Genomic DNA, 13,988 nt, shown 5'->3' with positions numbered 1-13,988 from the left:
GTAGAGAGAGAGAGGAGAAAGAGAATCCCACGCAGGCTCTGCACGGTTAGCGCTGATTCGGAGCTTGATCTCAAGGTTCCTGAGATCATGACTCAAAATCTAGAGTCAGACGCTTAACTGACTCAGCCACCCAGGGGTGCCCCAAAAGTTGTAATTTACATCCAGAGTTTTAACAGTAATCATACTCTTGGCTCCAATAATTCTGCCCCTTACCAATGAATTTTCAGGAAACCTGAACTATGTAAATTTACATAAAAAGATACTCATCATGGCATTATTCATCATATTGAGCAAATTGAAAGCTTCCTAAATGTCCTGGGAGACAAGTTAAATATATTGTGCCAGATCTATAAAGGAGTGTGGAGTGTGCTATAGCTACCAAGATATACTTACGAAGAACATGGAAAAACTTAATGCAGGGGTGCCTGGGTGGCTCAGTCGGTTAAGCGTCTGACTTCAGGACAGGTCGTGATCTCCCGGTCCGTGAGTTCAAGCCCCACGTCGGGCTCTGTGCTGACAGCTCGGAGCCTGGAACCTGCTTCTGATTCTGTGTCTCCCTCTCTCTCTGACCCTCCCCCCATTCATGCTCTGTTTCTCTCTGTCTCAAAAATAAATAAACGTTAAAAAAAAATTAAAAAAAAAAAAAAAAAGAAAAACTTAATGCAACCTTTGGTTTTAAAAGGGAGTAGTATACAAAACTACAGTGTGGTCTCAAAAGGAAAAATTTATTAATAGAAAAAAAGACTATAGAAGTCTACACTGATACTGGTCATGTCCAGTTTCTATAACATACATACATTTATTACCAGAAACATTATTTTTAAAAATTTAGGTATTTCTTTTGAGAAGAGCTTGAAAACAAGAGGCTTTGTTTTATCATTCTTAAAACATTTTCGGAAATACAGTATGTCTGTACTGAAAGTCCTTGCTTCACATAAAAGTTAAAGGCTGTATAGCTTCTTTGGTTTTTGAAAAATAAGCAACTTCAAGTTCAAATCTACTTTTCTAAGTTTTAAATTAGAAACAGTTGTGGTTTAATTTTATGAAAATGTTAACTACCATATGGGAACAGCAGAAATGATTGAATACCCATTAAAGCAGAAGCTAGCTTTTAAGTTTTGTGTTATAAGAGTCCAAGTGACACAGCATTTTATTTCTCAGAAGTTATCCATTGTAATTCTTTTCTTCATACTTTACAACTTAAATGAGGAATAATAAAAAAATGATAATTTATATCTAATTGGTATACCACCAAAATGATTTGAATTTAATAAGGTACAAACTTGTTACACTTGTTTTAAATTCATAAAAAGGAAATCTGGATTGAATTGATGCATTTATAATCAAAATATGAAGACTGATTATGCAAAAATGACTTAAATAGAAATACAGTTTTATTGTTCTGACATGAGAGAATTACCTTATTATAACAATTACCAGTTTTTAAAAAATATTACTGTTTGAATTACTTTTTTACATATTAAAGGAGGTATTTATGTTTTTTCTATTTTATAGATATTTGAGATATTTGGACCTGTTGCACATCCATTTTATGTGTTACGTTTTAATTCTTCAGAGCACATTGAGAGTAAAGATATTAAAATAAAGGATACTATGTATTTTGCTCCATCAATGAAAGACTTCACCCAATACATATTCACAGAAAAACTTAAACAGTAAGTATGTTATTGACATGTTAGTTGTCTGCCTATCTGGTGTTTATATTTTAGGAATAATTTTCAGTGAAGGTCATTCATTATTGTTAAATATCTGTCTTCCAAACAGTTCATTTATTTTCCTAATAACATCTTTGAAAGGTACAATTTGTTATCAGACTTTGCAGGTAGAGATGATTTATATCTTTAACCGAAAAAGACATAGTCAGCTAGTAGGAATACATTTGGACCGTATAAAGTTTCTGAATTCTAATTCATATTTTTTCCATTATATACTTTTCTAACATACATGCTATTTCAGTATTAGTATTACCACCCAAAAAGAATTCTTTTCCATTTTAAATAAAATTATTTAGTTTGGATTACATTATAGGCTTAACTAATAAAACTTTGTAATTCTCAAGAAAAAAAACAAAATGAGTACATTTCAAGTTGCTTATAAATTGTGTCTAGAAGAGACAACTAAAATATGTCCCTGAAAAGTTATGTATCAAGTTGATAAACGGTTGATTTAACCAACAAACTACTGCTCTCCCTTTTATAAGATGCTAAATGATGCCTATGGCATATGGAAGTAATATTTCTGCATGTTTATGGTACTCATTAATTTTGCATTTCCATGTGTTAATTGTGTTGCCAGGTGTTAGCTGTAGAGCTGTTTTTAGTTGACCTTGTTATTATAATTATATAATTTAATTTTTATATTAAATCAGTGGCATATAGTTCAAGTAGAATAGCTTTTTTGGGGAAAAAAAAGTTGAATGCTTTGGAACAATGAAATGAATATAAACCATTTAAAAATATTATAAAATCAGGAGTGGAAGAAACACTTCAAAAGATTGGGGGAGGAGAGGGGATCCTAAATCCAAAAATACTTTGCATTCAGTTTGACACACAAGTCCCTTTTAGGTCTAGCTCTCTTTTGATGGGAAACTTGAAGTATAGTTGAAGCATTAGGAGTGCGGTTTTTGCAGAACATACAGGAACTTTAGTCAGTGAGTAGCCCTGGAGCTACAGCAAAAGTACTAGCTAGTCCTGATGGCATGGCGAAAAATCTCTTAAGTATTTACATAGTAAATGAAGTCTCTGAATTCATTTATCATTTTAGAGATGAAAATTTTGTTCCTGATAATTCATTAAGCTCGTGTTTAGGAATCTACACAATTATCTGAGGGAAACATTTTGCCTAAGTTGGTGAGGTTGATTTTTCTAAATAACTGCTAAAAAGAAAGGTGAATTAAATAGACAGTAAAGTCATGTTTTAAAATCATTCCTTAAGGGGCGCTTGGGTGGCTCAATAGGTTGAGCATTCTGACTCTTGGATTTTGGGATCTTGGGTTGTGATCCCAAAGTGGTGTGATCCAGCCTCCTGTGTCACTTTGCGAGCTGAGTGTGGAGTCTGCTTGAGATTCTGTCTCCCTCACTTCCTCTGTCTCCCCCACTCATGCTCTCTCTCTAAAGTAAAATAAAAAATTAAAACATTAAAAATAAAATCATGTCTTAAAATAGTATTTCATTCTGCTTTAAATATTAGGATGTTGCTGTAGTTATGGCATCATTTTAACTTTAAAAAATTTCTTTTAATGCTTTTTTTTTAAAATTTATTTTTGAGAGAAAGACAGCATGAGCGGCGGGAGGAGCAGAGAGACACACACACACACAGAATCCGAAGCAGGCTCTAGGCTTCAGACTGTCAGCACAGAACCTGACACAGGGCTCCAACCTGTGAGCTGTGAGATCATGACCTGAGCCAAAGTCGGACGCTTGACCGACTGAGCCACCCAGGTGCTTCAGCCATAATTTTAACTTTTAACAAATAAAATATTTTAGCTTAAAACAGATACACTTAAAAAGATTTCCTGAAGACATTTACTGAGTAGATTTTAAATAGTAGAAGAAGTTTTTGTTCTTGATTTGCAAGAATAAGAATTTTGTCCTGGAAAGAAAAAATAAACTAAAGAATTGGGAAATTAGGCCCACCCTGCAGAAGCCCCACCTGACAAAGATTATTCTGTTTTAGACTGTATTTTGATGTCTGCATGGGAACTCTGTTGAGTACTTGCCTTTGAGGTAGAGAAGTTCAGCTCCTCTCTAGTTTATCTACCTCTAGTAAGGCTATTTTAATTTTGGCTTCCCATGAGCTTACTTTCTTGTTAAAAGTGCTTTTTGAAATGTTGCTTGATCTCTTCTTCAGTAGATTTTGATTTTCTGTGGTAAATATACTAATGGGGAACTTTCTCCGTTTATGTCTTTAAGCTTCTTGCTAAGGGCACCCCAGGCCATGAGATGGCATATATGTTACAAGGGGACTGGAGCTGTGTTAACTGCATAGGTGTAAGCTAATAATTATTGAGTAATAGCTTTTTTGTAAATACAAAAATCATTGATAGTGCCCTCATATACAGGGTCAAAGTTTTGAACCAAAAGAGCAGACTTCATGATTTTCATATTCTGCTAGCCCGTTGACATCTGTACATTTATTTTTATGGATTGTAGATTAATATATTAATGATTTTAATGAATTAATAACTGAGAACCTCATTTATTTCTGAGATTTAATTTAAAGCAGTGAGGACATCTCCTAAAGTTTTGTAATACTTTAATGTAATTGAGTAACAAGATATTGTCAAACTTAAGAAATCAAAAAGATTAAAAAGATAAAGATGAGCTTTCAGAAATCCTAGTCCTACTTAATAATATATGTACTTCTGTTGGTTGTAGAGTATAAAACTGTCCACTAAAAATAGTTCATGCTTGTGATTATACTGTCCTTCAGACTCTTCAAAATTCTCCTTACCAAATGAGAGCTTGTTTTTGCCTTCTCTTTTGAGAAACACTGTTGGAGTAAGGTTTGGTTACTCATGAAGTATTATTGATAGCCCTCAGGTAAATACAGGAAGATATCATGTTGTTATCTCTACCATTATACCTGTAAAATCTTAAATAAGAGAATGCCTCCTGGTCATTTTTGTATCCTTGACACTGGAACTGTGTCTGACCTATAGTTGGTGTAGAATAAGCATTTGTTGAAGTGAACTTTATGAACTGAGCTCAGGTATCATCAAAGTCATTGCCTCTGGAGATGCTTATGAACTGCAAAACCACTTTCCTCTGCACACCACGCACAGCCTTGGCTTCTTATTCTGGTTCCCTGGTTCTAATATTTATGTGTGTCCAGTTCTTGTGTTTTCCTTATTAGCTTTCCGCATCTTCTGAAACAAGGGAAGAATATACACTTGGTCCTTTTATTTTTTGCTCTTATTTTCACATATATTGCAGAATTAAGGTTTGAGCTCATGTCTTCTACTTCATTATTTTCTATACTATTAACTAATAAACACTTAGCAGAATCTTAAGTACTTCTTGTTTTCTTTTGACTTTTTATTTTCTCTTTCTAGGGATAGGGGATCAGATGCGTCATGGAAGAATGATCAGGAACCACCACCAGAAGTAACTATAAGTCTCTTTACACAATATTTTAGGGATTATATAGGACTTGATTTTATAAAGTGTAATACCTGACCTTAACGAGGTCCTTTAATGCTGCTTGGCAGTCACACTGCCGTCCTTGGGCCTACCTATGTAATGTTTCCATCTCCCAGGTGACTGTTTTATACCCCTCAATGAGAGTTTTTGATCGATCATTTTAGGAAAAAAAATATTAAAAAACAATTGGGGGGAAAATATTTTTTTAAAAAATTTCTGGGAAAAAAATATTTTCAGCCATATTTTAATATTTATCAGTTTATCAGTTTCCTCCTAATTTACTATGTTTTTAATCAGTTTTGTGGAGAGCTGGTAAAGGAAGAATTGTCATCATTGAAAACAATTTTATTCTTTAATTTAGTAAATTAACCATGGGGGCATGAAGACATTTATTAATGGTGCATTTTAATAAGCTGCCTTACTTTTGGAGGTACAAAATGATTAGAATCAGGGCACCTGGGTGGCTCAGTCGGTTAAGCATCCGACTCTTGGTTTTGGCTCAGGTCATGATCTCACGGTTCATGGGTTTGAACCCTGTCCAGTGAGGAGCCTGCTTGGGATTCTTTCCCCCTCTCTGTCCCTCCCCTACTCATGGTCAGTCTCTCTCTCTCCATCTCTCTCTCAAAATAAATAAATAAACTTAAAAAAAATTGCTTAGAATCTGCCTCCCTCTTCATTTTTTTAGAATTACCTCCCTAAAAAAGAGAACTCTTGTTCTTTCTTGAATTCATGTCAGCCAAATTAGTTTTATGTCTCAAAGTAGCTTGACAGTTTTTCTAGAGATGTGGAATAGTCAGGAGTAATGATTATTTAACTTTCCATGGAGATCGTTAGGCAAATTTTCTTTTTTTTAAGTTATTAAAATACAAAAATTGCAGCAATGAGTATATATCTTCTTGAAAATAGCATGAATTTATACAAAGTAAAGAAAGAATATTATAAATGAGAATTTTTAAATGTACTAATTCTGATGAAGTTTCTCAGTATTATAAATTCTTGGTATTTGTAGATTTAACTTTGTTCATTTTAGATGTTTTTAAGCAGTGGTGAAGAATCATGCTAGTTTCTAATTTTGCTGAGGCATGAATCAGGTAATACTGCCTTAGAGAGTCATTTAACCAGTGAGTGATCCTAATTTAATTCCACATTACCATGGGATTATGTTTTCTAATTTATGTTAGGTATACATGTGATTTCTGTTAAGGCTCTGAGGTTCACTTAGTGTTCTTAGTTATTTTTAGGGTATCTTCATACTGAAATTGTATGTTTTTAAAGTATTTAAGGGGTGCCTGGGTGGCTCAGTTGGTTAAGCGTCCGACTTCAACTCAGGTCACGATCTCGCAGTCCGTGAGTTTGAGCCCCGTGTCGGGCTCTGGACTGATAGCTCAGAGCCTGGAGCCTGCTTCAGATTCTGTGTCTCCCTCTCTCTCTGCCCCTCCCCCGTTCATGCTCTGTCTCTCTCTGTGTCAAAAATAAATAAACGTTAAAAAAAAAAAAGTATTAGAAAATTCACAAAGGTCTTAAACATATTTCTTGTGAAATGCAAATATTCTAATACATCCCTGTTGTTTTAGACCTAAGCTTTGAACTTACTAATTATGGTAATGTTAACTGTTTATAAAATTGGCATGATCAGGTTAATTTTAAAATGAAAACCCAGCGTACTTCATGGGATTTTTTGGGGTTTTTTTGTGTTGTTGTTGTTTGAAGTAGTTGACCGTCCCTTATTTCTGTAATAAGAGAAAACTTCTTGAGATTTAAAGTTTATTATGATGAAATTTTGTAGTATAGAATTATTGCCTGACATTAATCATAGATTATGTATAAGGAATGTACTTCATTTCCATATTCATTTCTGATACGTGAATATGTAGTTTGTAGTTGAAGTAAGGTATATGAGTATAAATTTCAATTAATGTGTATACAAGAAACAGTGAATTTTTTTCTGACCTTAGGAGATGATAGCAAAATTATTACCTAAAGCACTCTCTAAAATAAACCAATGCCAATTAACATCCTTTAATACCGGCCTCCTGCTCTTAGGACATGCCCAATGACTGGCTCATAAGGTTCTTTATTCTCCAGTTTCATCATCTGATTTCTCTATATAAGCAGCTTTCACTTTGCCTTACAGAACCAATTTCATGTCTCAAATATACCATGCCTTTGCACATATTCTCACATATTCTCCTTGAAATTTCTCTTTCCTTTATTTTCACTGCTAATTCATTAGAGATTTATCTTGAGTTTCATAACAAACATCTCCCTTGCCCTTTTTTTTTTCCTTTCTTCAGTCCTATACTCCCATAGCACTGAGTCATAGCACTTGTTCATTGGCTTTTTAATCTCATTTGAACAGCTTCAGGGAAAACAGTGTTTTCCATCTGATCTCAATAGTTTCCTAGCGTTTGGCAGATAGCAGATTTAACAGGAGCTTAAAAATCTTAGCACTTTGAGATCAGCAATAAAATGTCATGTATTTGAAGGTACTAACGTTGATATTTTCGAATTTGATTATAGATTCTGAGGTAGATGGACTCTTGGTTCTTGGAAAATTTGATCTAGAATATATTTCAGCAAGGCTATACTGAAAGTCTCATAAAAAACTTTCATATACATTTTATTTCTCTTAATGTATATACATGCATACACAGTGAACCTGTGTAAGTAAAACATATCTGTTTTTTGATATTCATAGAATAATAAAATTATTCTAAGAAGTCATAATATATATAGCTTTTAAGCTTTGGTATTTGGGCTAGAACAGTGAATCTCAATTCTTACTTACTTTTGTAAGTAAGACTGACTCTTCCCATTTGTAATTTAAAATGATTTCCTCTTGGAAGTCGGATCATCATGTATCTGCTTATCTAATAAGCCTTTCCCTGCAGTCCAATCTAAATAGCATCCGCAGTGATTTTTCTGCCCATATTGTGCCTTATTATTTATTTACAACCCTTAATATACCTGACATTATATTATTAAAAGATAATTATTAACTAAGATTATTGATACCTGTAAAGTGTTTAGAACAGTACCTGGCATATAATGGGTATATATAAGTTTTTGAATATTTTTTATATTAGATCTGATAATTTATGTAATTTGCTTATTCCTAACTATTCCTTCCCTTTAGCATTGTTTGGTACCTGGCATTATGATGAATATTGACTCTTAAACTTGAGGTCAGTCTTCTAGCTAAGGAATATCTGTATCTGAAAGTTGTTAAATATTGGCATTTTAAAGTTACCAATCTGGGAGAAAAGAAGTTACCTATCTGAAACTTTCTAGAAATTAAAAGATAAAAAGCCTTGAGTACTCTGGCCTGTGTTAATTAAGAGTTAATTCAGATATTGCTAGAAAATATTATCAAAAAGAGTAACATTCTTTTATTATTTGGGGTCAGTGTTAAATAATAGGCTTTTTCTCACTTCCAAGTATGTACCAATGAATTGGTAAATCCATGTGACATAATCTATATATTTTCCTCTGCAAGGCCTTAGATTTCAGTGATGATGAAAAGGAAAAAGAAGCCAAACAGAGGAAAAAATCTCAGATTCAAGGCCGGAAAAAATTCAAGTCTGAGTCTAATGAATCAAGTGAGTAAATGCAATATACAGTGATTTTTTAATCTTCATTTACGTTTATGTTAAGTTCATTACTAATAAAACTGAAAGAAACCTCTGAATTCTCTTTTTACCTCCTGGCATCCATCTAACATTGGAGGCATTACATGGCGTGAAATGTGATGGAAGAGAGCCATGAGGAGTATTCAACCTTAGTTTTTTAAGCGTAAGGACGTAAAAATGGCTTCTAGGGATAGATAAAAGCTTGTGAGTCAGTTGTGCGTATAGGCATTTTTTTCTTAAGTAACCTCTGCTTTCATGTTTAGAATTAAATGATATAGTACTTAATATCTAAATCAAGGTATTTTATTTTTTAACATGCATTTCCTTTCATTATACCTTTCCTGTTTCCTTTTCCCTTTTTTAAAACTAAACTTTTTATAGGTTTACATGCAGTGGGAAGAAATAATAGAGATTTCTGGCATGCCTGTTACCCAGTTTCCTGACATGGTAACATCTTGTAAAACTATACAGTACAATATCACAACCTCCAGGATATTGACATTGGTACAATCAAGATTCAGAATATTTCCACCACCCCTCATGTTGCCTTTTTTATAGTCACTCCCACTTCCCTCCCTCCCACCTTCTTAACTCTTGGCAATCACTTATCTTTTCTGCATTTCTGTAATATATTTTGTCATGTCAAGAATGGTTATATAAACGGAGCCATACAATATGTTACCTTTAGGGATTGGTTTTTGTCACTTAGCTTTCCCAGAGATTCATCCAGATTGTTTTATTTGTCAAATTTGTTTCTTTTCATTTCAAAGTAGTATTCCATGGTATGAATATACTACAGGTTGTTTAACAGTCATGCAAGGCATCTGGGTTGTTAATAATTTTGGGTTATAGGAATAAAGTTGTTTTATATATTTGTGTACAGGTATTTGTGTGAACACAACTTTTCATTTCTCTGGGATAAATGTCTAGGAGTACAATTGCTGGATTATATGATAGTTGGATTCCCATCACCAGTGTATGAGTGACTCAGTTTGTCTGCATTCTCACCAGCATTTAGTTTTGCCACCATTTTTTATTTTAGCCATTCTCATAAGTGTGTAGTGATAATCTAATTGTGTTTTTAACTTGCATTTTCCTAATGGGGAAGTATTTTGAACATCTTTCCATGTCCTTATTTGCTATCTGTAAATCTTCTTCAGTGATGTATTTGTTCATGTCTTTTGCCCATTTTGTAACTGTAGTTCTGCTTTTTTTACTCTTGAGTTATGGGAGCTTGTACATAATTTGTTCCAGCCTGTAGCTTGTATTTTTATCCTCTCAAGAGAGCCATTTGCAGAACAAAAATTTTTAATTTCGATGAATCCCTAATATATAATTGATTTTCTTTTGTGGAGTCTGAGGATTTCTTGTCCAGACATATATTCCAAAAGATTTTTCTCTATTTTTTTCTTCTAACAGTTTTCCAAGTTATTTTAGCTATTCTAGTTGCTTTGCTTTTCCATATGCGTTTTTAATAATCTCTATATTGACAAAAAGTCTTGCTGGGATTTTGATGGGAATTGTTTTAAACCTGTTTATTGGTTTGGAGATAATTAATATGTTAACTGTATGTATTGAGTCATCCATTGCACAAACATGTATATATCTTTATTAATTTAGATCTTCTTTGTTTTTTTCTAGCAGAATTTTGTGGTGTTTAGAATATAAATCCTGTACTTTTTTTTGTTAGTATACACTTAAGTATTTCATTTTCAATTCATTGTAAATGGTTTTGCATCATTAATGCCAGTGTCTATGTGTTTGTTGCTAGAATGTAGAAATAAAATTAACATTTGTATGTTTAGCTTCTGTCTTGTGACCTTGCAAAACTCAGTAGTTCTAGGAGTTTTTTGTTTGAGATTTTCTACTTAGCCAATTACATCAGTTGCAAATAGGGACAGTATTCCTTTTTTGTTTTTCAAACTGTTTTTGTTTTTGTTTTTTGGTCTCCCTTAGTAGCTCTCTGGCACTGTTGAATAAATGTGGCTTGTTCTTGATCATAAGAGAAAACACTGTCTTTCATCATTAAGTATAATGTTAGGTATAGGGTTTTCGAGAACAACATCTGTTTTTATCAAGTTAAGGAGAAGTTTCCATTTGTTCCTATTTTTTGTAGCTTTAAAAAAATTATGACTGAAGAGTATTAAATTTTGACAGTACTTTTTCTGCATTGATAACATGATACAATTTTTTATCATTAGTCTGTTAATGAGGTAGATTACACTGGTTTTAGAATATTGAACCAGCCTTTGCATCCCTGGAGTAAACCAGACGTGGTCGTGGTGTATAATTCTTTACATATGTTGTTGAATTCAGTTGTCTCCCTCTTTCTCTGGTGATTTTCTTTATTCTGAAACCTACTTTTTCTGATATTAGTGTAGTTACTCCTTTCTTTCGATGTATCTTTATCCTTTTACTTTCAACCTAACTATATCCTTTGAAGTGAGTTTCTTATAGACTTGTGTTCATGTTCTTTAATCCACTCTAACAAGCATTTCCGTCTGTTTTAATTGATGTATGTAGTCCATTCGTGTTTAATGTAATTTTTGATATGTTGGGGCTCAAGTCTGCCCTTTCCTATTTATTCTCTCTGGATTTCATTTCTCTGTTTTATTTTTTCTGCCTGCCCTTGAGTACTGTAACTTTTTTTTTTTAATTCCATTTTGATTTGTCTGTAGTGTTTTTGAATGTGTCTCTTTGTATAACTTTTTCAGTGGTTGCTGTAGGTATTAAATTGTACATACATTACTTATCACAACCTACTGATGTCATTGTTTTACCAGTTTGTGTGCAGTTTAGAAACCCTACCTCTTTATGTCCCTTTATTATTCTCTAGTTTATAATATAATTTGCATTAAATACTTCATATATATACAATTAGAATCACAAAAACTCATAATATTTGCTTCAACCTCAAACATAATTTAGAAAACTCAGAGAAGGACACTTTATTGTATTTACTCATATTTTTGTTGTGTTCTTTCCTCCTTTCTCATGTTTCAAGTTTTTTATTGTTTCTGTTTACAAAACTTGCTTTAGTCATTCTGTCAGGCAGGGTAGGTCTGCTGGAGAGAAGTTAGTTTTTCTTTATTGTAGAATGTCTTTGGTTTCCGTTTTCCTCAGGATATTTTCATTTAGTATAGAATCCTACATTGAGTTTTCTTTCAGGCTTGGAAGTGTGCCACTTCCATGTGTCCTCCGTGGTTTCTTATGAAACATCTATTGCCCTTCCTCATCCTCTGGCCTTGTGGATTCATTTAAAGTTTATAACCTTAAGCCTTATGCTTTTTTAGCTACCATAAGATATCCTGGAAGTTAAAGAAAAGGCATTACTGAAATTTTATACTGTGTTTTTTGATGTATTAAAATTCATTTTAATTTTGTTTTTAATGTGTTCTTCCTCACTCATAGGTGAAAACTTTTCAGAAGTACATCAGAATTGGAATGCTCACAGCTCTGCTTCAGAGCACTCAAAAGGATATCGCAACAGAGAATTCACACGAGGATTTTCCCGGGGTAGATATCCTCGACCTTGCCATGGCAGGCCTCCATCGCCACAGTTTTATAACTCAGAACAGATGGTGTTTCAGGAGACTTCAGGATTTCCACCTCAGAGACCAGATAATACTATCATGCCACAGTATCCTTTTCCTCCGCCGGTGTTTGACATGCATAATTTTTCACTCCCTCCTCCTCTGCCACCACTCCCACCACCTCCACCGCCTGCATCTGTAAACCTGGGTTGGGCCACACCAAACATGGCACCTCATCCATTAATTCCCTTACCATACTCCATCCCCCCACCCCCTCCCCCGCTGCCTCCACCTCCTTCTTCTGGAGATAGTAATTCTTCTCACTTTGGATCCTACTACTAGGGGAATGTATACATTTCTGGAGAAATGTAGACTTTTTATATGGGAAGGATTTTTTTTTTTTTTTAAAGAAAGCAATTATGGAGCTAGATTTTTAACACTGTAAAATACTAAATGATTCCTTCAGTCGTGACTTGATATATATTTGTAACCTTTGTGAAATTGTATCATTATGAAAATTTCACCTTTGTGGAGGGGGATATCCAATTATGTAATATTTAATTAAAACTTTGAATCCATGCTTTCCCTATTTCTGCTCAATTAAATAAGTGTATATAGGTCTAATAGATCTGGAGCAACTTTCATCATGGGTTAAAGTATATTGAACACATTGTCTTCTTGATATATCTGAAAATAAGATGCTGAAATCCTATTGAGAGTCTTTAAAATAAACTATTTTTACAAATGTATGCTTTGCAAATTGATTTTGATTGTAAATGCAATTTACCAGTAATTTTTAATGTTCTCTAATTTTTTTTTTTCAAGTAAGTGAAGGTACAGAGAAATAAAGCCTTCAATATTGGTAGAAGTTCTGACTATAATTAAAGTTAACATTCATTAATTATGCATAGGCAAACTTTTCATTATCTATGCAGATTTCCATTACTGAGGCATTATGTAGTAGATTTTACTATTTAATTAAAGGAACAGAAGGACTATTCATGATAAAGTATGTTACTTATTCACAATAAAATATATGTAACCCCATATTAGGACACTATGTCTTCTGTATCTGTTTCTCAGATTCTCACATGCCTGCTGCAGATTAGTGCTTCATAAGTATTTATGGAATGACTGACTGAATTTAGAGCTTTTAATTAAATTACTCCTGAGTATTCTTTTACATGATGAAATGTAAATGCAAGGAAAATTACAGAATTTTAGAAATAGAAGAGGCCTTAGAAGTAGTTTAAACTAGTCCTTATTTAACAAACAATGAGGAACCTAAGGATTCCAAGTTTTAATTAAGATTACCCAGCGGGGCCTAGTTTTACTGATTCTCACATCAGCAGTTTCTACTAAATTGTTGTTTCCCGACCTTTTATTTCTTGAAACCCTTAGAAAATAGTATTTGTATGCACATTGGGGTAATTTGGAGACCATTCATCACAACCCCATGGACTGTGGTTGCACCCAGGCCCCTCTTCACATCCCTGAAGGCTGAGGAGACTCTTTGCAGAGTTCCGGGGGCCCAACTGAGAAGCCCTGGCTTTGGCGTACATTGACTTTATCATGTGTTGTACTTCATTTTTCTTTCTTGAAATGTGTTTGTAGCTTGTCTTTAGGAGTTAACTGTCATAGATTAGTTCATAGGACATTGTTAG

The 13,988-nt window shown here is 33.6% G+C and overlaps 1 protein-coding gene across 1 annotated transcript in view; it reads left to right on the top strand.

Annotated features, from left to right (window-relative positions):
- NAF1 (nuclear assembly factor 1 ribonucleoprotein) overlaps positions 1–13,073 on the top strand; it is a 41,877-nt gene extending 28,804 nt beyond the window's left edge. The window contains exons 5-8 of the mRNA XM_060653854.3: positions 1,516–1,676; positions 5,075–5,126; positions 8,659–8,761; positions 12,203–13,073. Coding sequence (XP_060509837.1) covers positions 1,516–1,676; positions 5,075–5,126; positions 8,659–8,761; positions 12,203–12,666 — 780 coding nt within the window. The 3' untranslated portion in view covers positions 12,667–13,073. The remainder of the gene's footprint in view (positions 1–1,515; positions 1,677–5,074; positions 5,127–8,658; positions 8,762–12,202) is intronic.
- The last annotated feature ends 915 nt before the right edge of the window (positions 13,074–13,988 follow it).

This window comes from Panthera onca, chromosome B1, assembly GCF_046562875.1.
Source record: "Panthera onca isolate mPanOnc1 chromosome B1, mPanOnc1 haplotype 2, whole genome shotgun sequence".
Taxonomy (NCBI): domain Eukaryota; kingdom Metazoa; phylum Chordata; class Mammalia; order Carnivora; family Felidae; genus Panthera; species Panthera onca.
The sequence above is the reverse complement of the archived record's forward strand: the minus strand, read 5'-3'. Positions and strand labels throughout refer to the sequence as shown.